At 38.6% G+C, this 24,185-nt stretch overlaps 1 protein-coding gene across 1 annotated transcript; it reads left to right on the top strand.

The window, feature by feature from the left end:
• The first annotated feature begins 6,300 nt into the window (after positions 1–6,300).
• On the top strand, positions 6,301–20,714 carry GIMD1 (GIMAP family P-loop NTPase domain containing 1). Its single transcript, XM_003410386.3, has 2 exons — positions 6,301–7,458; positions 19,702–20,714. Exons 1-2 carry the CDS (start codon positions 7,066–7,068, stop codon positions 19,960–19,962), a joined length of 654 nt encoding a protein of 217 aa, XP_003410434.2. The 5' UTR covers positions 6,301–7,065; the 3' UTR covers positions 19,963–20,714.
• Positions 20,715–24,185: the final 3,471 nt, after the last annotated feature.

The following is a 24,185-nucleotide window of genomic DNA, read 5'->3' on the forward strand; positions in this document are numbered from 1 at the left end:
ATGTTCTTCTTCATTTAGTCCAGCTTCTCATATTATTTGTTCAGCATACAGATTAAATAGGTATGGTGAAAGAATACAACCCTGATGCACACCTTTCATGACTTTAAACCAATCAGTATCCCCTTGTTCTGTCCGAACAACTGCCTCTTGACCTATTGAAAGGTTCCTCATGAGCACAATTAAGTGTTCTGGAATTCCCATTCTTCACAGTGTTATCCATACTTTGTTATGATCCACACAGTTGAATGTCTTTGCATAGTCAGTAAAACACAGGTTAACATCCTTCTGGTATTCTCTGCTTTCAGCCAGGATCCATCTGACATCAACAATGATATCCCTGGTTCCATGTCCTCTTCTGAAACTGGCCTGAATTTCTGCCAGTTCCCTGTCAATTTACTGCTGCAGGAGTTTTTGAATGATCTTCAGCAGAATTTTGCTTGCGTGTGATATTAACGATATTGTTCTATAATTTCCACATTTGGTTGGATCATCTTTCTTGGGAATAGGCATAAATATGGATCTCTTCCAGTCAGTTAGCCAGGAAGCTGTCTTCCATATTTCTTGGCATAGACGAGTGAGCACCTCCAGCGCTGCATCTGTTTGTTGAATCATCTCAATTGATATTCCATCAATTCCTGGAGCCTTGTTTTTCGCCAATGCCTTCAGAGCAGCTTGGACTTCTTCCTTCAGTACCATCAGTTCCTGATCATATGCCACCTCTTGAAATGGTTGAATATCGACTAATTCTTTTTGGTATAATGACTCTCTGTATTCCTTCCATCTTCTTTTGATGCTTCCTGCATCATTTAATATTTTCCCCATGGAATCCTTCACTATTGCAACTCAGAGCTTGAATTTTCTCTTCAGTTCTTTCAGCTTGAGAAACTTTGAGTATGTTCTTCCCTTTTGGTTTTCCATCTCCAGCTCTTTGCACATGTCATTATAATACTTTACTTTGTCTTCTCGAGAGGACCTTTGAAATCTTCTGTTCGGTTCTTTTACTTCATCAATTTTTCCTTTTGCTTTAGCTGCTCAACACTCAAGAGCAAGTTTCAGAGTCTCCTCTGACATCCATCTTGGTCTTTTCTTTCTTTCCAGTCTTTTCAGTGACCTCTTGCTTTCTTCATGGATGACATCCTTGATGTCATTCCACCACTCGTCTGGTCTTCAGTCACTAGTGTTCAATGCATCAAATCTATTCTTCAGATGGTCTCTAAATTCATGTGGGATATTCTCAAGGTCATATTTTGGGTCTCATGGACTTGCTCTGATTTTCTTCAGTTTCAGCTTGAACTTGCATATGAGCAATTGATGGTCTGTTCCACCGTCAGTCCCTGGCCTTGTTCCGACTGATGATATTGAGCTTTTCCATTGTCTCTTTCCACAGATGTAGTCAATTTGATTTCTGTGTGTTCCATCTGGTGAGGTCCATGTGTATAGTCGCTGTTTATGTTGGTGAAAGAAGGTATTTGCAAGGAAGTCATTGGTCTTGCAAAATTCTATCATTCGATCTCTGGTATTGCTTCTGTCACCAAGACCATATTTTCCAACAACTGATCCTTCTTCTTTGTTTCCAACTTTTGTATTCCAATCGCCAGTAATTGCCAATGCATTTTGATTGCATGTTCAATCAATTTCAGGCTGCAGCAGCTGATAAAAAATCTTCTATTTCTTCCTCTTTGGCCCTAGTGGTTGGTACGTAAATTTGAATAATATTCGTATTAACTGTTCTTCCTTGTAGGTGTATGGATATTATCCTATCACTGACAGCGTTGTACTTCAGGATAGATCTTGAAATGTTCTTTTTGACAATGAATGCAACACCATTCCTCTTCGAGTTATCATTCCCAGCATAGTAGGCTATATGATTGTCCAATTCAAAATGGTCAATACCAGTCCATTTCAGCTCACTAATGCCTAGGATATGAATGTGCGTTCCATTTCATTTTTGATAATTTCTAATTTTCCTAGACTCATACTTCGTACATTCCATGTTCTGATTATTAATGGATGTTTGCAGCTGTTTCCTCTCATTTTGAGTTGTGCCACGTCAGCAAACGAAGGTCCCAAAAGCTTTACTCCATCCACATCATTAAGGTTGACTCTGCTTTGAGGAGGCAGCTCTTCCCCAGTTATCTTTTGAGTGCCTTCCAACCTGGGGGGCTCATCTTCCAGCACTATATCAGACAATGTTCTGCTGCCCTTCATAAGGTTTTCACTGGCTAATTCATTTCAGAAGTAGACTGCCGGGTCCTTGTTCCTAGTCTGTCTTAGTCTGGAAACTCAGCTGAAACCTGTCCTCCATGGGTAACCCTGCTGGTATCTGAATACTGTTGGCATAGCTTCCAGCATCACAGCAACACACAAGCCCCCACAGTATGACAAACTGACAGACACGTGGGGGAATCAAATTACTAGAAGTCAAAAACTATATCAAAACTTAATTTTACTGAGTATAGAGATAAAATTTCGCCAAGTTTAGAGGCATAAATTATACATATAATGCACACACAGATCTATCTACCTATATATATGTATATGTTGTTATTAGGTGCTGATGAGTCAGTTCTGACTCAGAGCCACCCTATGTACAACAGAATGAAACACTGCCCAGTCCTGTGCCATCCTCACAATTGTTGCTAGGTTTGACCCCACTTTTGCACCCACTGTGACAATCCATCTCGTTGAGGGTCTTCCTCTTTTTCCCTGACCCTCTACTTTACCAAGCATGATGTCCTTCTCCATGGATTGGTCCCACCTGATAACATGTCCAAGTATGGAGATGAAGTCTCACCATCCTCGCTTCTAAGGAGCATTCTGTACTTCTTCCAAGACAGATTTGTTCATTCTTCTGGCAGTCTATGGTATATTCAATATTCTTCGCCAACACCATAATTCAAATGCATCAATTCTTTACTATGATTTAAAGGTACTCTCACAGTTTTTGACAAATTCTAGTTTGTATTGGTTTGAATTGTGTGCCCTTGGTTCTTATTCATAATAAAGAATTGATACCTTTGAATTATGGTGTTGGCAAAACCAAACCTGTTGCTGTGGAGTCAATTCTAACTCATAGTGACCCTATAGGACAGAGTAGAACTGCCCCATAAAGTTTCCAAGTCTCAGCTGGTGGATCTGAACCACAGACCTTTTGGTTGGCAGCCAAACTTTTAAACCACTGTGCCACCAGGGTGTTGACAAGGTATGTATATATATATATATATATATATATATATATGTAAAAATATATATATATAATTGTTACTCATGTCAGCTGGACGCTCTTATCCCATAATATCTGATAATGCCCTCCCAAAGATTTCTGCAAGTTCATGGGACTGGTCTCCATCCGGAGCCCCAGTGGTGCAGTGGTTAAGAGCTCGGGTACTAACCAAAAGGCTGTCAGTTCCAATCCACCCGCCACTCCTCAGAAACCATATGGGGTAGTTCTACTCTGTCCTGTAGGTCGCTATGAGTTGGAATTGACTTGAAAACAACCCTTTTTTTTTTTTTTTTAAGTGTCCTTCTAGCTTCAACTTCCTGTCCTGAATTACTCCAGTTCAAACATCAGCTCACGATCTCCAGCTTGTGTGGTTCCTGTTGTTGTTGTTAAGTGCCATCAAGTCAGTTCCAACTCATAGCAACCCTATCCACAACAGAATGAAACACTGACTGATCCTTCTCTATCCTCGGAACGTGTGGTTCCTATCTTGTGCTAATTCACAGATGGACCTCAGCCCTTTCCCTTAGTTTCTGTCAAATAAAATTGTGAAAACTACCGAAAGCCAACGAACAGGGAAAAAAAAAAAAAAAAAGCTACCTTCACACACGGTGACTATGAATATGACAGACTATGCATCAAAGCTATGCAAAGAACTTAAAATAGAACATTAGCTTTTTGTGCTCTGTAATAGTCCCTCAACCATTCCCACAAGTGGGAGATCCGGATTCTTGCCATGTTACGGTTCTTCCTCAATCTATATCTCTCCTCCTTTCTCTCCTCATCCCCTCCCTCCCTCCCTCCTTCTGTACCCTCATCTGTGTTTTCTTTGCAGCTTGTCATATATCCTCAGCAGTAGAGCTATCACTTTTTGGGAGTTTGGCCCCTGTTCTCAGAATTCCCTTTCTCACGTCGAATTGCTATTCAAACTGTTTTCTTAAATAAAATTCCCACCTTAAGAGAAGTTCTGGAGTCAACCTTATTCCTCCTACATTATATTTAGCCAAGTCAGTGAAAGTGCGAAGGTAATTTTTCAATTTTTTTCACCCTAATTTAAAAAAATTAACCATCATTCAATATCATCTATAACAACAAATTACCATTCTATAGGACTTCTAAGTTAATTCAGATCTAAAACCTTCTTTAAGTGGTTAGAAATTATTTTAAAATTTTGCAGTCTAATTGAACTTAAAATAAGTCCAATGGACTTATTCATTGGACTTAGTTCAGAGCATATGAACTCTGAAGCTTATTTTTCAGTCAACTGTCATATTCAGCAGATGACTTAAACAATGATTACAAAGTGGAGGGTTTCAGAACGCTAAGAACCTCCTACACTTGCCTTCAAGTGTATATACAAGTGTACACCAAATGCTATCAAGGAACACAGAAAGGAAGGCTTGGCTTTGCCCCACTCAGTATGTGTTGTTGTAGGTTACCTAGATAAAGAATGCCAGTTTATGGCTTGAGGAAGGAAATGAAAATACATTCTGGTGCACAATCACTTCTTAGAAACAGGCTGTTACTGCCACCTGGGGGAGGTTCTTTCTGCAACATTCAAGAAACTCAAACGTGCTTGTCGGATGAACGAATCCGGTTCACGTTTCCCTTGTCATTTCCACACAGGAAGAAGACTTTTTAACTCTGTCCATGAAATCATAAAGCATTCCAGATGACTCCAAGTTCCCTTCACACAGAAAATATGTACTTCTCAGGCTTTTGGAGGGGTACGGGATACAGTAGACCAGAAGATACCAGACTAAGGTTTCTGCATCTTACACGCTGAGAAAGTGTTTTGGAAAGTATGGATTATATACTACCATGTGGAAAAAAATCAAATATAAGCTTTCAGAAGCAGAATGAAACCCAAATTTTTTAAATAAAAGTTATTTGGCCTCAATTTGGAGTTAATTATAGCTTTTTCTCCTAAATATGCTCTCATTAATTGATGTGGAAACTGTGATGAAACAAACATGTTAGGGATTTAATCAGTTAAGATAATCCATTTCAATTGTACAAGAATAACCAAAATAGTCTTCTTAGATTTTTTTCTTTATGAACTAAATATTGTTTTGAAATCAACATGTAATTATTTAACATATATTACTTAACTGTTTTTTGAAACTTTTCATGAAATTGAGATATGGTGCTCATCAATTAGAATGAAAAAATTGTGACCATTGCTAAAGAATGCCTAGTTTCTATTTAATGCTTACCAATCCTGCATCTTTTATGCTATCAACCAGTGGTTACTTTTTAGTAAGGCCCCATACGAAAGAGTTTAATCCTGGAAAGAGAAGTCTTAGGAAGTACCTATAGAAATTACAAGTCTATCAGGTGACATAAAAGAGTCAATGCTGATTAGAGACAGTCATTTATAAAGAGAGTGTCTGGTTATAGATTAACTAAATAAAATAACATATTGTATCAGTCCCAGAGTGGTACAGTAACACTCTCAGGTTAAAGTTCGTACCGAGGAACAACGGCACCAACTTGAGGGAAGTCTTTGTAGAGAACGCATTTTTTTGAGACTGGAAAAGGTATGTGATATAAACAAATGAGTTGGGATTGAATGCTCATATTTCAAAAATACCAACAGTCTGATTCTAGAGTAAAAAGGAATCAATAAATTACCACTTTAATGCAGCTGACATAGCTGAAAGAACTGGGTGAGCTGGAGCCAACTTGGAAGATATTTTTATGTAGGTGAGTGAGTTTCCTTCAAAGTGATCGTGGTAGGGTCTGGGGAGATTGAAATGAGAAGTGTTACAGGACTAGGGAGGTCTGAGGTACATAAAACTAGATAATGGTAGAATTACAGGTTATAAGCAAAACTAATAACTATACTAAATTAAAATGTCTTATTTCTAAACACACAGCTTGAGCATGTTTGGTAATTGGACAGTGGCCACGCCTCGTCAATCTAATAAAAATGATTTATAGCCTTACAACACTATAAGGGGTTTATGCTCTGTACAAAAGGTTAACTACCCTTTATAGGTGGTAGAAACAGAATAGACTCTCCCAAGATTCTACCAGCTCCTAACTGAGCTGAAAATGTATTGGGCTTTATTTTCTTTATTGAAGAGTCGGCACTTTATAATGATGGACCATGGAGATTATTTATTAATTATTTCATAATAGAAATTACAAGTAGTTTTCATTTTTGTGATAATGTTGCCTGGTTGTTAAAAAAAATAATAATAATAAAAGAAAAAAACTTTAGTAAATAGAAACAGAAGGCTTCTTTAACATAATTCATGTTTCATAGAAGAGAAGCATTCAGGAAGTTGGAAAAGATGATTTTTTGCAGATGCCACTTACGTATTAAGGGGGTGAAGTGAGTACATCGTTAAAAAAGCAAGAAGTGCTGTTTCTTCCACTGTTTCTACTTCTCTTTCAAAAGCGAATAATTTTCAAATACTGCTGCTAACTATGTCCCTGAGCTTAGGAACCTCAACACCCATTCCTAAACCAAACTCATCTACCACATGGATGAGTTAACATAGTCCTCCTAAAAAAGGTTTACGTTATTCTCATGTTTCTCTGAAAAATAATTCATTTTTTATTTTTCTCACTTTCCTTCAATTACTGCTTCTTCCTTCCCCCTTCTGAATCTGTATGTGACTTTTCTCTTCCCTCTCAGTATGAACTACTAATATCATTTCAGTATTCCCCTCTGTCAATGGCGTATTTCCTCCCCTCCATAATTTGGTCACCATGAATGAATGAGGTAAAGGCAAATCAAAGAGTAATGCTGAGAGTGCACCAGGCCAGGTAGGAAGCTGCCACTGGATGAATATAGAAGCCTAACTATTCATGTTATACCTTTGTTTACCACAGCCATGACAGACTCCAACAAGGTGATCATCAACTTGGCCCTCTTAGGTGTGACTCAAAGTGGAAAAAGTTCTGCTGGAAACACTCTGCTGGGAAGCAATGACTTCCACAGTAGCTTTGCTCCATGTTCCGTGACTAAAGGTTGTAGCCTGGGCCGCAGCTGTCACCTCCACAGCTTCATGCGCCGAAGGGGTCATGAGATAACCCTGCAGGTCAGGGTGCTGGACACTCCAGGCTATCCACACAGCCACCTGAGCAAGAAACATGTGAAAAAGGAGATCAAGAAGGCCCTGGCACATCACTTTGGGCAAGATGGTCTCCACCTTGCACTGCTGGTGCAGAGAGCAGACATGCCTTTCTGTGGACAGGAAGCATCTTCCCCAATCCGTATGATCCAGGTAATTCAAAGAGGCAAATTCACTAATGCCAGTATTCATATTTGCTGGACATTATCCTGACAGTTGTTAGTTTCTGTCAGGTCAGCTCTGACTCATGTCGACCTTACGTATAACAGCAAAACTTTGCCCTGTCCTGTACCATCTTCATGGTAGTTGATATGTTTGATTGAGTCTAATTGTAGCTATTGTGTTACTATATCTCACTGAGGGTTTCGCTCATTCACGGTGACCCTCTAGTTTACCAAACCTGATGTCCTTTGCTAGCAATTGGTCTTTTCTGATGACATGTCCGAAGTAAGCAAGCCAAAGTTTTCTTAAAAGAATAAAGCACACATGCTGGTCACATTGAAATAGTAAAAATTGCATGCTTTTCCCACCAATAGTCATTGTTACAATTTCCCTTAGGGGAATCAGTCAGTCATTTTACAACTGGGTCATATGAAAAAAAAAAAAAAATAGAAATGCAAAACTTCAGCAGTTCCCTAAGTCTCAAACCTTTGAGAACTGAAAACCTGAATATGTTTGTAAAGTGTGGTCCCCAGACAATCTGTATCAGAGTCATCTGGGGTGCTTGTTAAAAATACAGAGTCATTCAATACCTACTGAAACAGAATCCCTGGAATCCTGAGTATCTGTATTTTAATAAACTTTCCACATGATTCTTAAGGATGGTCAAGTTTCAGAACTACTGCCTAATGTACTGACTTGCATCTGTTCAATGTCATGGTGAAATCTCTTATAGTTCACCAACAAACTGGTGTTCATTCACTGACTCAGTTGTTGAACGCTGTGCATTGAGCACCTGCACAGAGCTCAATGACTGGTGAATAAGACATGGACTCTCCCTTCAAAAAGCTTACAGTCTACAAGAGACAAATTGATAACAAACAAGAATAAGACAATGCATTAAGTACTAAAATAGTATAATGTGAGAGGCTTCACTAAGACAGCACAGTTACACATTCAGGAGAGATCTACGCTTTCCTCATAGGAAAGAAACAGAGGCAAGCACAGCCTCATCATCTGTAGGGTCAGTAACTCCTCCATTCTAGGCATGAGAAGCCTACAGCAAACTCAGAATGAAAAAAAAAGTATGACACCTTTGCCTAGGGCTCTACCGTTTTTGTTTGTTCCTTTGTTACAAGTTGCTAAGTTGAATATTTATTCAGCCAGTTTATGAGAGAAGCTGAATGGAGGAGAAATGCCCCGGGTATGGCCAGAGCTAGGAAATAGAATAATAAATCCGTGTGTGTGCACATGCACGCACGTGTGTGTGTGTGTGTGTGTGATTTGTTATTGTTGCTGGTTGCTATTGATTTGGGTCCCTTTCATGGCAACCCCATGTATGACAGAACTAAACATTGCCCAGTAGTGTGCCATCTTCACTCTCACTGGTATGCTCGAGTCTGTTGTCGTGACCACTGTGTATTTTGAGTGCCTTTTTTTTTTTTCAACCTAGGCGGCTCATCTTCTAACATTATATTGGGCACTATTCTGTTGTGATCCATTGTGTTTTCACTGGCTAACTTTTTAAAGTAGATCACCAGGCCTTTCTAGTCTGTCTTAGTCTGTCCACCATGGGTGACCCTCCTGGTATTTGAAATACCAGTGGCATAGCTTCCAGCATTATAGCAACACAGAAGCCATCACAGTACGACAAGCTGACTGATGGGTAGTGGATATATATATGTGGACATGTTATCAGGGGGAGAGGGACCAGTTCCTGGAGAAAACATCATGCTATGGTGGCCAGAAAAGAGGAAGACCCTCAACAAGATGGATTGACACAGTGGCTGGAACAATGGGCTCAAACATAGCAATGAATATGAGGATGGCTCAGGACAGGGCAGAGTTTCATTCTGTTGTACATAGGGTCACTATGAGTTGAAACTGACTTGACAGCAACCCAAAACAACGTGTAGACTATGACCAAAAATTTCTGGAAGCTGCTCATTGTTTTCAGTCTCTTGATTCTCTAGCCTGGGCCACTCAAGTTTAATTGTAGGACTTCAGTGATATTACCTAGCTGCCTCACTGAGACATTGAGCTCAGAAAACCCATGTCTGTTAGAAGCTTCAGAGATAAACTGTATGGAAAATAAGGAGTGCATTTTTCATTCAAGTAGAATTTGTATATGTGCTACTCTTCTTTTGGTCTAATCTCAGACCATGCTGATGTAGGACCTGTTACATCCAGAAAGAGAATATACTTTGTTTTAGAGAAAGAATTTTTTCCTTTTAACTAGTAATGGCATAAGATTTTTCTTAAAAGAAAGACACACATTTTGTTTTTCAGTAATTGTGCATGTTTCTAAAAATGAAAAAAAAAAAGCCATATGTGTAATCACAAGAAACTAGCGGAAAAAATTAGGGTGACAAGAGTATAAAAAATAATCCTCATTATCCAACTCCTGAAAAATCAAGGACATTCTGTACAAATCAAAGAAACGAGAAGATGATTGCAATTAAGAAACAATGTGGAATCTAAAAAAGCCCATAAACAGTTCCTAAGCTATTAAAGTCTGCATTTCAAAAAATATTTCTGTAGAAATCAAATGTAGGGAAACCTATCTCTATTACATAAGTGTACAGTTTTAAAAGTTTTTTTTTTTTAATTCATTTAAAACTGCTGTTCAGTAAACATTTAGCTTTATTATGCTGTGGGCGTGTGCCATCGAGTTGATTCCAGCTCATAGCGACCCCATAGGACAGAGCAGAACTGCTTCCTAGGTTTCCCAGGCTGTGATCTTTAGGGAGTAGAGTGCCACAGCTTTCTACTTTGGAGTGGCTGGTGGGTTGGAACTGCTGACCTTTTGGTTTGCATCTGAGTGCTTTAACCATTGTGCAACCAGGGCTCCTTAGCTTTGTTATAAATGGATAAAATTCAGTAAATGCAAACAGTTATTTTTCAAAAGCTAAACTGACTCTCTTCCTATGTCCCCACTTTTTTCTCTATGATGGTTCTATGCTGAGTCAAAAAGAAAATTCTAAGAAACTTTTATTTTTAAAATAAATTTTTCCAGTTTTAGGATATAGAACAATATTGTAACTCCTTAATATATATATTTTTTAGATATAAGTGAATCTGATTCATACATGTCTCTGGTCTTTTTAAACAGTATCTGGTATACAGCCTTTCCCTCTTACAGCTGCCTTCCTTAATTCAATGTCCAATTCAGGAGTTGATGACAGAGAGGAGATGGGCTAAAACAAAGCTCAGATCCAGAATAATTTTCCAGAATAAAAAACTTCTCCTTCCCAGGAGAACTCAGTAGCCAAGTCTTAGTAATCCTCAGGGGCACCCACAAGCTCCGGAGGCACAGCAGGCCTCTTCTGGGCTTTCACCGTTGCTTTTGGTAAAAGGTCATCTAAGCACAAGCTGACTGTTTCTGACCTTCTTCCTGAAGGTGTCTCCGAAGCTGGTGGTAGCCATCTGGATGTGCTAGCAGATCGGGAGCAGCTGCATAACGTCTGAATATTCAACAGCACCAGCAGCTGTTAGGAAGGATCAAGTAGCCCTTAAGGTTTTCTGGTTCCACACACACTACGAATTTCTTTTTCTTCGTGACTGAAGCTAAGTGGCAAATGGACCATCTGCCTTGCCCTTTTTCCTTTCTCCTTTTCTGGGTCATCCATGCCTGCCACGGAAGGAGTCTGCAAGACTGATGCCAGGGAATTCCTGCACCTCTCTATTGTCTTTTTCAATGTCTTTCCCAGCTTGTGCTCTAATATTTTGCAGAGGGGTTACAGCCTGCTAGCTGTCATGATTGAAATACTTCTCCCAAATGATCCCTTTTTCTTTATCTGTGTTAGGCCATCATTCATTACAGCAAAGTGATGGCGACATCAATGAGTCCTCTGCCCTAAACTGGGAAACAAAGGGAATGATTCATCTGAATTTTATCTGAATTGTCATTTGAATATTTTTTTTAAAAATCTAATATTAGTAAAGTCACCTTAGGGAAGAACTGACAGGCATCCAAGCAGCTCTAGGGTTGAACCCAGGAACTGACTAAAGTCCACATCCTTTCTGCTATCATAGTATCACATTTATTATGGTTTAAGCAGGCTTCAAGCATGTATTTTTGTTTCCTAATCAACAACTCAACTGTTGATGTTGTGGGTGGGTTCGTGTACAAAAGGCTCAGAGAGACCAATGCGGGGCCTGAGAACACTAAATAACACAAACTGACTTAGTTATTAGATAGAACCTAGATGAAAACGAACCTTGCTGCTTTCTAGCTATATGACTATAAACAAATCACTGCAATTTACTTGGCTTCAGTTTCTCACTTGTAAAATGAGGATACTTTTACCTATGTGAAAGAGTTCTAAGGGTTATATTTAATAAAGTACCTGGCATTGTGCCTGACTTAGTGGGTTCACAGAACCTGACGAATAATTACTACTATCATTGTTGTCTTATTGCTATTGTTACTACCCAGATTGTGATGAGTAGTCATTCAAATGAACTACAAGATATGTGCAAAATATTATAAAGGTTAAGGGCATGGCTTCTGGAGTAAGCTATACCTGTGTTCAACTTCTTGCTTAACTACTCATTTGCTTTGTGACCTTGGGAAAGTTAATTAATTTCTCTAATCCTCAGTCTCTTCATTGGTAAATTGTGAATGATAATAGTGTCTATTTTACTGGGTTTACCGGTGATTGCCATATTGACAGAACAGTACATTGCTTAACCCAGACTCTGGTGGATGGTAAATCTTAGCTAAGCTCATTATTTTATTGGTAGTATTTGTCATACCTTAAAAATAGGACATATTATTTGTATAAATAGCCTTTTTGGGCTTATCTCGATAGACTTCAGAAGAAAGTACAAGTGAAATCAAACATAAACCCCCCAAAAAACCAAACCCACTGCCATCGAGTCAATTTCAACTAATAGCGACCATATAGGACACAGTAGAACTGCCCCATAGAGTTTCCAAGGAGCACCTAAAGGATTTGAACTGCTGCCCTCTTGGTTAGCAGCTAGTACTTAACCACTATGCCACCAGGGTTTCATGGCCCTAATTTAGAACTATATGTAACTCCCTTAAAATTTTAGAAAACTGTGGGAAAAAATTCACTGGCTTAGTAAGGTTAAACTGAGAAGCCCCCAATTCAATGGAGAGTACATGAACCTGAGAGCTGAGGAACTCTGTTATAAGCCTGGGCCTGCCAACAATCAACTATGTGGCTTTGGTGAAGCTGTTTAACATCACAAGGCCTCAATAGCCTCATCTGTAAAATGAGGCAATTTGAACAGACGATCTCTAAATTCCCTACCATCTGAGTATTCTCTGAACCCAAATATACATTCTCATCTAACAAGGTCTTATCATTCGGCTTTGGCTCTCTGAGAAGGAAAATGTGGCGTTTTAAGTGGGATGAGGGTAAGGGAATAGCATAAAACATAAAGAATGGCCCTTATTGTCCTCCTGTTCCATGATTTTTTTTTTCTCAGTTGATGTAATAGTTGGCTTTTTTAAAAAAGTTTCCCCCTAAAAGTCCAGATGCTATGATTTCATCAACCACAAACAAATGGGGCAGGGCTGGTGAGGTCCTGGGAAAATGAACATAATTCCTGGAAAATAAAGTTTATACTCTTAGTTGTCCCAAAAGGACTAGACGAACTCATACCCATTAGCACTCTGAAACCTAACAATTCATGATTGATTGTAAACTCTCCATCTCACTTAGTACTGCATTTAAATTATTAACATCAGATAACCTACATTAACTTTATCTTGCTCTTGGATTTTTATGTGAGATATCAATCAACTTTCTCTGGGTCCATAGAGAACATGTTTGGCCACTAACATGATGACTATACACCAAGTGACACTACTTGCAAATATTCCACTATTTTCTGGCCAAAAATCAATCTAAAGATTATAAGCTAAATCAAGCACTCTTTTCTCTTTTTGGCAGAAATTCAAAAGTGCAATTTCTCTCTGTTTAGGATATGAGCATCCTTTCATAAATAATTATCAACATGCAAAAACTTCCCAGTGACTGAACACGTGGACTCATAAGTGGTGTAGAGCTTACAAATCTATTATCCTTAGGTTCTTTACCTCATTTTCCCTGAATGAGATTATGGTTTAAAGTAAAGAAACTATCTGGGGGTGACAAAGCAGGAACCTGTTAATGTTGAAGTGTACAAAACTAGAAACTAAAGGAACACTGTGAAAGTTACACCATTTAATACAAACAAGGACTAACCTAAAAAGAGAAGAACTATATGAATTCTATACTATCAAAGAATTCTGATTTTTTCAACTCGGGAAAGGATCATTGTGCCAAACAGTTTATTAACATGTATTTTTATTAGGGCAATCTTTAAAAAAATATTTCATGAAAATTATGGTCCAGGCATCAACCAATGCCCAGTGGATAGGTCTGAGATATGACTCAAGGGACTAAGGACAGTAGTATTAACTTGCCCTGGTGGCACAGTGGTTAAGAGCTCAGGCTACTAACCAAAAGGTTGGCAGTTTGAATCTACCAACCACTCTTTGGAAACCCTATGGGGCAGTTCTACTCTGTCCTATAGAGTTGCTGTGAGTCTGACTCATCAACAACAGGTTTGCCTTTATGTAAGCATTTTATTATTATGACAGTCAGTATGGCCACACCAGTGTTAACTGGGTGGATTTTAGGTCTGGCTCTAAATTTGAGAAACCTCCAGAGATCAGAGTGATCAAGGATCAAATGCAATAGTTTTACTTATACAGAAAATCTCATTAGCATATAATCCTCAATAAGACTCACTCACTCTCTTTACTTAGTATTTTATGTCTTTAAAAAAAAAACCAGAACCAATGTCATCGAATTGATTTTGACTCATGACAACCCTATGTGTGTCAGAGTAGAACTGGGTTTCATAGGATTCTCAATGGCTGATTTTTCAGAAGTAGATCACCAGGATGTTCTTCTGAGGCAACTCTGAGTGAACTAGAACCTCCAGTCTTTAGGTTAGCAGCTGAGCCTATTAATCATTTGCACCACTCAGGGACGCCCTTTATGTCTTTAAACCAAAAAACCAAACCTGTTGCCATTGAGTCAATTCTAACTCATAGAGACCCTATTGGACAGAGTAGAACTGCCCCATAGGGTTTCCAAGGAGCAGCTGGTGGATTCAAACTGGCAACTTTTTGGTTAGCAGCCATAGCTCTTAACTACTGTGCCACCAGGGCTCCCCCTTTTTAACTTTTACACATTTTTCAAGAATCAGCTCAAGACACCATCACATGCTAGAAACATTTCCTGACCTACCTCTCTTTTACTCTCCCTTGCCAGCCCACCTACAACTGGGCTAAATATCTGCCTCTACAGTGCCAATCATATTTTCTGTATCACTTGGAGTGACAACAAATCGAAAGTATTTCTTTTCTGCATGTCCCTCTTCCTCATCTCTAACTTTGGTAAGTAGACAGAATATCCATTAGATATAAGCAAGAAATTTATCTATCTTGTTCCCCACTGTGTCCTTAAAACTCATTGCCATTGAGTCGATTCTGACTCATAGCGACCCTATTGATCAGAGTAGAACTGCTGCATAGAATTTCCAAGGAGCACCTGGTGGATTTGAACGGCCAAACTTTTTTGGTTAGCAGCCATAGCACTTAGCCACTATACCACCAGGGTTTCCATTGTGTCCTTTTAGGGTCTAGAAAATACATGGAACAAATTAGACTCACAATAAATATTTGCTGAAGGAATGAACTACCTGGAGTTTCAAAAATTCAGATTCCCAGGCATTATCCCTAGAGATTCTGATGCATTTTTGGCAAGCATCCCAGGTAATTGTTGTTCAAATGGTCCAGAGACTAAATATGATATATGTTGTTGTTTGGGGCCATAGAGTCGTTTCTGACTCATAGAGACCCTATGTACAACAGAAGGAAATATTGCCCAGTTCTTTGCAATCTTCATGATCGTTGTTATGCTTGAGCCCATTGTTGCAGCCACAGTGTCAATCCATCTCCTTGAGGGTCTTCCTCTTTTTCTGTGATCTTCTACTTTACCCAGCATGATGTCTTTCTCCAGGGACTGGTCCCTCCTAATAACATGTCCAAACTATGTGAGACGTAGTCTCTCCATCCTTGCTTCTAAGGAGCATTCTGGTTGTACTTCTTCCAAGACAGATTTTTTCATTCTTTGGGAGTCCATGGTATATTCAGTATTCTTCTCCAACACCACAACTCAAAGGCGTCAATTCTGCAGTCTTCTTATTCATTGTTTAGCTTTCGCATGCATACGACACAATTGAAAACACCATGGCTTGGGTCAGGCGCACTTTACTCTTCAAGGTGATATCTTTGTTTTTTAACACTTTAAAGAGGTCTTTTGCACCAGATTTGTCCAATGCAGTCATGGGATTTCTTGACTGCTGCTTCCTGGGGGTTGATTGTGGATCCAAGTAAAATGATATCCTTGACGACGTCAATCTTTTCTCCATTTATCATGATGTTGCTTATTGGTCCAGTTGTTAGAATTTTTGTTTATATCGAGCAGTTCTTTATGTTGAGATGTCACCCATACTGAAGGCTGCAGTCTTTGATATATGTAGCACTTTATTATTTTTTAACCATTGTTCATTTATTTTAGGACCCTTTGATTCTTCCTCAATCAAATATTCTGCCCGATATATTGATAATATGACAAGCTCTGAAGAGGTCTGCTAATTTTGCTATGTCACCATTAGCAAAAATGGCATGTTGACATTATCGATATACTTAGGCCAAGTTGTGTTAGAGTTATGTGAATTAATTTGTGTTTTACGGGCATTCAAGAATACACCAATTAAAATAACTCTTTGAATAATTCTCTTGAAAGTTTAGAATCTTTCTGCTACAACAAATAACTAGTTTCTTATGTACTCATCTGAAAACTTCAATTCAAATTTTCTTGAAGCAGGCAACTTTTAGGAGAACTAGAAATATGCATACTTGGATCCACAATCAACACCCATGGAAGCAAGAGTCAAGAAGTCAAATGATGCATTGCACTGGGAAAATCTGTTGCAAAAGACCTCTTTAAAGTGTTAAAAAATCAAAGATGTTACCTTGAAGACTAGGGTGCACCTGACCCAGGCCATGGTGTTTGCAATCACCTCATATGCACGCAAAAGTTGGACGATGAGTAAGGAAGACTGAAGAAGAATTGACACCTTCGAATTGTGGTATTGGCGAAGAATATTGAATATAACACGGACTGCTAAAAGATCGAACAAATCTGTCTTGGAAGAAGTACAACCAGAATGCTCCTTAAAAGCAAGGATGGGCAGACTACTTTTCACATATTTTGGGCATGTTATCAGGAGGGACCAGTCCCTAGAGAAAGACATAATGCTTGGTAGAGAGTCAGTGAAAAAGAGGAAGACCCTCAAGGAGATGGATCGACACAGTGGCTGCAACAATGGGCTCAAGCATAACAACAATCGAGAGGATTGCATAGGACTGAGCAGTGTTTCATTCTGTTGTACACAGGATCACTATGAGTCAGAACCAACTCGGCGACACCTAACAACAACAGAATTATACAATTATGCTATGCTGTGGATAGACAAATTTTGAACAAATACTAGGAAAAAAATTTGGACCGATGCCTTGAAAGTGTCCCTCTGAATACAAAATAGAAAGTGCAGACTACAGGCACACTAACGATAATGAACTACAGAACAAAGGAAAGCTTTAGAGGAGAGGACAATTTTGCATTCCATAGATTAACTAAACTTCTTCAAAGCTAAGCCTTCAAAAAATAAATAAAGCCCTAAACCTTCTATTTGCAATGATAATGAAGTTCTAAATTCTAAATTAATCAAACAGAAATTTATGGACAGTTTACAATGTGCTAGAAGCTTTGATCAATATGGAAACTTACGTTTCTTCAAGGAGCTCACATCAAGTTGTACAGATAGCTGTACAAATAAATGACTCTGATCAAAAGCAGACTGTTTTCAGGAGCTGTAATTCATAATCATGGCCTCAAGATGTTTCTCATTTAAAATATTTTGTCCCACAGTTGTCATGAGTATTTTCATACTAGACTTACATATCCTTCCTTACTCCCTTCCTCCCGTCCTTCCGTCCTTCCCTTCTCTTTCCTTCCTTTACCCTTCCTTTCTTCCTTTGCTTCTTTCTTTTATTTCCTTCTCTTCCCTGATCTCCCCTTATCCTTTCTTCCTTCCTCCCTCCCTCCTTCCTTCACTCCCTTCTTTCCTTCCTCTCCTTCTTCTCACTTTTTCAGTTATTCAATATAATAAATAAAAAAAAAATACAGTTCTATATTTTCCCAGACTGTCTTTAATTTTTTTTTTCAAGATTTTTTTAAAACAATCCAAAAAAAAAAAAAAAAATCTGTTGCCATCAAGTCGATTCCAACTCACAGTGACCCTACAGGACAGAGTAGAACTGCCCCATATGGTTTCCAAGGAGCATCTGGTAGATTCAAACTGTAGCCATAGCTCTTAATCATTATACCACCAGGGTTTCCTTTTTAAACCAGTTTATACTAATACATGTACCTTAGCCATCTAGTGTTGCTGTAACAGAAATACCACAAGCAGATGGCTTTAACAAATATAAGTTTATTCTCTCACAGTCTAGTAGGCTAGAAGTCCAAATTCAGGGTGTCAGCTCCAGGGGAGGGCTTTCTCTTTTGGCTCTGGAGAAAGGTCCTTGCCTTCAATCTTCCCCTGAACTAGGTGCTTCTCTGCACAGGAACCCTGGCTCCAATACACGCTCTGTTCCTGGTGCTGCTTTCTTGGTGATATGAAGTCTCCACTCTCTGCTCACTTCCTTTTCCTTTTATCTCTTGAGAGATAAAATGTGGCACAGGCCATGCCCCAGGGAAACTCCCTATACCCTGGATCGGGGATGTGACCTGGTAAGGGCCTTACATCCCACTCTAATCCTCTTTAACACAATCAAATCTTGCCCCATTAACCAGAGGCAGAGATTAGTATTTGTAACACATAGGAAAATTACATCAATCACAAAATGGAGGACAACCACAAAATACTGGGAATCATGGCTTAACCAAGTTGACACATACTTTGGGGGGACACAATACAATCCATGACAACATGTGACTCAACCTCTATGTGTGTTTCCTATACCGTAATGTGCTAACAAAGTGTCTGACACATAGTAAGCATTCCCCAAATGTTAGTTGTTCTTTCTTTTTTCTCTTCTCTGATTATCCCAGGCATTTTACATTTTTCTGGCTGTTATAAACTGGTAGGAACTTTGGAAATATTTTAGTAATGGGAGTGTTTGGAATGGCAGAAATGTTATTTGCTGTCACATTATCATGATTTCATATACTTTTTAAAATATTCAAAAATGTTAAATGGTTATTTCTAGATGCCTTTCATATTCTGTGAAAATTTGTCACATGCTGTTACTTTTGTATCAGTGTATTTTCACTAATCAAATAAGAATTTATTACATAATCATCTTCCACGTATTACCAAACAACAGCCCTCATTAGAAGAAATCATCTGATAAATTGTATTTGATTCTAGGCCTGTGAACTGAGAATAAAAAAAAAAACACAGTAGTATTTTGTAGTAGTGCCAGATCACCAAAGGTATTTTGATCTTAGCTTTCCTATTGTTTGTAGGCCCATTAATAGATTATAATCATGGCTTTTAGTGATGATGAATATCCCAACATTCCTACCAAAAAATAAAAAAGAGATCACATATCCCTTGGTCAAGATCCTTTGGATTAAAGAAATTAAGTGGTTCTAATGAATTCAAGGTAACAAAAACCAAACCTGTTGCCATAGAGTCGATTCTGACTCATGGTGACCCTATAGGACAGAGTAGAACTGCCCTATAGGGTTTCCAAGTAGTGGCTGGTGAGTTTGAACTGCCAACCTTTTGATTAGTAGCCAGGCTCTAAGTCACGAAGCCACCAGAGCTCCTCAAGTTAACAGGCAAGTATTTTATAATTGATTACAGAAAATTATAAATGTAATTTTGTCATATGCAGCATTGTTAATTTTGAGGTAAGGTATGCACCAATTATAACAGCAAAATAAAATGGAGATCTAAAATCTTTTTTTCAGAAGCCCACCCACCTCCCTGCATTTGGTTGCAATAGTCAGATCCTTGACCCATCTTCACTTTATGTATGTTGACACAAAATTGGACCATATTGACTCCTTTGCTTATTTTTGAGGAATGCATTCCAAGGCAAATAGCCACTTAACTTCTTCTCTCTTTCAGAAACTTCTGGAACATGCTTGGAGGAATTATACTGCCATTCTTTTCACCCATGCAGAAAAAATAGAAGAATGTGGGCTCTGTGAAGAATCATACATCCAGAAGGCCCCTGATACACTGTTAACCCTAGTAAATTCTATTCGTCACAGATGTGTTTTCCAGTATAAAAAAGGAAGCTCGCTTAATGAACAAAGAATACCAATCTTAGAAAGAATTATGGAATTCATAAAAGAAAATCGTTACCAAGGTCTTACGTTTAAATAAAATTTAGGTGAAAGGAAAAAAAGTATTGGGTTTTGGAGTCAGAAATCTGGTTTCAAAAACTGTCTGTCCTAGCATGGATGTGTACAGTCAGAACTCCCACACACTGTTGATGAGACTATGTTAGAAAAACCACTTTGGAAAACTGTTTGGCCATTATCTACTAATGCAAACCTGATGACAGAGCAATTCCATCCCTAGGTGTATCTCTGGCAGAAATGTGTACATTTGTGCACTAAAAGACATGTAAAAAAATGTTCATGGCAGGACAAATATTGTATGAGACCACAACTGTAAAAACTCATGAAAAGGTTTACACACAAAAAGAAACAATCTTTGATGGTTACAAGGGAGGGGAGGGGTAGGGATGAAAAAAACACTAGACAATAGATAACCTTGGCGAAGGGTAAGACAGTACACAATACCGAGGAAGGCAGCACAACTTGTACAAGCCAAGGTCGTGGAAGCTCCATAGACACATCCAAACTCCCTGAAAGACCGAATTGCTGGGCTGAGGGCTGTACGGACCATGGCCTCCGGGAACATCTAGCTCAATTGTCATAACATAGTTTATAAAGAAAATGTTCTACATTCTACTTTGGTGAATAGTGTGTGCGTTCTTAAAAGCCTATGAGCAGCCATCTAAGATACTCCACTGGTCTCATCCCTTCGGAAGCAAGGGAGAATGAAGAAAACTAAAGATACAAAGGAAAGATTAGTTCAAAAGACTAATGGGCCACATCTACCACGGCCTCCCCCAGATGAGTCCAGTACAACTAGATGGTGCCCAGCTACCACCACTCACTGCTCTGACAGGGATCACAATAGAGGGTCCCTGAAAGAGCTGGAGAAAAGTGTAGAATAAAATTCTAACTTGAGAAAAAAGACCACACTTAATGGCCTGATAGAGACTGGAGAAACCCTGAGACTATGGCCCCTGCACACCCTTTTAGGTCAGTAATGAAGTCATTACTGAGGTTGACCCTTCAGCCAAAGATTAGGCCCATAAAACAAAATGAGACTAAACTGGCACAGCAGCCGAGGGGCAAGGACTAGAAAGCAGGAGGGGACAGGAAAGCTGGTAATAGGGAACCCATGGTGGAGAAGGGAGAGTGTTGACATGTCGTGGGGTTGTTAACCAATGTCATAAAACAATATGTGTACTGTTTCATGAGAAATTAGTTTGTTCTATAAACCTTCGCCTAAAGCACAATTAAAAGAAAAAAAGTTAAAAAAAACAAAAAGAATTCATGGCAGTACATGATAGCTACAACCCGAAGCTATCCAAATATCCATCAACAAGAATGGATAAGTAACTGTGGTAGATTCACACAATGGAATATTACAGAGTAATGAGAATTAGCAAACTACAACTACATGCAACAATATGAATGAATTGCCCAAACAAAATGTTGAAAGAAAAAAGCCAGACACAAAACAATTTATACTTGTAATTATTCTGCATGTTCAAATGATTACACACACAGTACGTATGTACATGTAAACACATATAGGACTGTTTGTCTGTTTTAAAAAACTTTTTCATATTACATACTCTACAGCATCTTGGATTTTTTTTCCCTCCATTTAATACTACTTCATATCAATCCCTCCAACTCTAAAACACAGGTCAGGTTCATTCTCTTTAAAGGTCGCATAACATTCCCTGTTGCATACGTAATAATCTCTGTGACGACTGCTCTATAGAGAACATTCCACTTCTCTGAAACTCAGAGTAATGCTCCAGCAACTCTTCATGTACACGTATTTTTACATAATACTGACTTTTTGCTTTAAGTTATATTTCCAGGAATGGGATTTTTGAATTGAAGCATATATACATTTTAGTTTTAATTTTTTTATATCTTACCTGGTTTCTTTCCATGAATGTTGTAACAAATTTTATTTTCTACAACAATGTGATACTCTTTTCCTGTATCCCTAACCAGCAATAGGTGTTATTGCCTTCAACACCTATTGCTAATACCAGTTTGATAAATGTAAAATCAAATTTCACTGTTACATTAATTTGAATTTCTTAGAGTACTACTAAATTTGATCACCTTTCTATAAGCATCTTGGTCATTTAGGTTTGCTCTTCTATGAATTACCTCTTCACATTCTTTGCTTTTTTTTTTGTCATTTTCTGTTGGATTATTTCCTGCTTTGCAAATTGGAAGAACTCTATGTATATTATAGATATTAGCCCTCTGGCTTTGGGGTTGCAATATTTTTTCCAAATATATTATTTGCCCCTTAACTTTGTGGAGCCCTAGTGGTACAGTGGTTAAGAGTTCGGCTGCTAAACAAAAGGCTGGCAGCTCAAATCCACCAGCCGCAGCTTGGAAACTCTATGGGGCAGTTCTACTCAGTCCTAAAGGGTCGCTATGAGTCAGAATCAACTTGATGGCAATGGATTTGGTTTGGGCTCTTTTTTTTTTTTAACTTTGTTTTTATGGTAAGTTTTACCAAACTTAATTTGTGAACTTTCCTATAGTCAGATATTTCTATGTATATGGCATAAGGTAAGGTTTCAGATTTATTTTCTTTTAGATAGGTAACCAGCTGTATACACTCTATTAAATAACTCAGTCTTTTCCTACTGAAGTGGTAGATTTGTTGTTAGTTGTCATCAAATTGGCTCCAACTCACCGCAACTCCATGTACAAATAAAATGAAATGTTTCCCTGTTCCGTGTCATATTCATGATCACTGGTGTGCTTGAGTCCATTGTGGTGGCCACTGTGCATCTTGAGTGCTTTCCAACTTAGAGGGCTCATCTTTTAATGGTAAGAGTAAGAAATAATTCTCCAACAGCCCTTCACATCATTCGAGAGAAAAAGAACAAGGCAAGAGAATATGAGGTATTTAGAACTCATGTTCTGACAGTGTCCACAAGCTGGTGTAATACTATTTTGAGAAATTGGACTAGTTTAGCAGATATGTTTCGAAAAATACATGGTGGTCATGATGATTTTTTAGTTAGCCTATCAACAGAGTCCCACAGGTTTATGAATGTGGACATAGCCTTGGTCATAGGACTGGAGTTGAAATACTCTTTCTTTGTGACACAAATTAATAATGGACTGTGACCCGAGGAATTAAGCTTCAGTACTCTGGTGGTGTAGCAGTTAAGTGCTATGGCTGCTAACCAAAAAGTCAGCAGTTTGAATTCATCAGACACTCCTCGAAAACTCTGTGGGGCAGTTCTACTCTGTCCTGTAGGGTCACTATGAGTTGGAATCGACTCGATAGCACCATTTCTTTTTTAGGGGACCCTATTATGGCTATAATGATGAGTGTCTTAGTTATTCAGTGCTGCAATAATAGAAAATTCTGCAAGTGGATGACTTTAGCAAACAGGAATTTATTCTCTCAGAGTTTAGAAGTCTAGAAGTCTGAATTTGGGGTGCCAGCTTTAGAGGAAGACTTTCTCTCTCTGTTTGCTCTGGGAGAAGTTCCTTGTCATGAACCTTCCCCTGGGTCTAGGAATTTCTCAGCACAGGGACCCTGGGTTCAAAGAATGTGCTCTACTTCCAGATCTTCTTTCTTGGTAGTAGGAGGTCCCTCTCTGCTCATTTCTTTCTCTTTTTATATCTTGTAAGATAAAAGGAGATGCAGATCACACCCCAGTGAAACTCCCCTTACACTGGATCAGGGCTGTGACCCAAGTAAGGGTGTTGTATCACACCCTAATCCTCATTAACATGACCTAATCCTGTCTCATTAACATAGCGGACTACTCACCGCCAAATGAGACCATAACCACAGGCATAGAGGCTAGGATTTACAACACATCACAAAATGGAGGATAATCAAATCACAAAATGCAGGACAACTACACAATACTGGGAATCTGGCCTAGCCAAGTTGACACATATTTTGAGGGGACACAATGCAATCCACGACAATGAACATATCATCGTTGCTAACTTATTAAGAATTTATACTCTTCCGGGAAAATATATACTTAGAACTCTTTGAAAAATCTCTTTCACAAGCATCGAATTTTTTTTGTCCTCTATATCCTGTTTTAAGAGAAATTGTTATCCTTTCATACGAAAACTGAAAGTTATGGAAAAAATTATGTTGCCAAGGTTATTTTCTTTTGCTAATGTTATTGAGAATGACTTTTAGTTTGCATTTTTCATTAATCTTTTTCAAAGAGAAACTTAGTTGTGGTGTTGATTTTGGATGGCTCCTGCACTGTTCTTTCCAAATTCCCC

Source organism: Loxodonta africana, chromosome 5 (assembly GCF_030014295.1).
Source record: "Loxodonta africana isolate mLoxAfr1 chromosome 5, mLoxAfr1.hap2, whole genome shotgun sequence".
Lineage (NCBI taxonomy): Eukaryota > Metazoa > Chordata > Mammalia > Proboscidea > Elephantidae > Loxodonta > Loxodonta africana.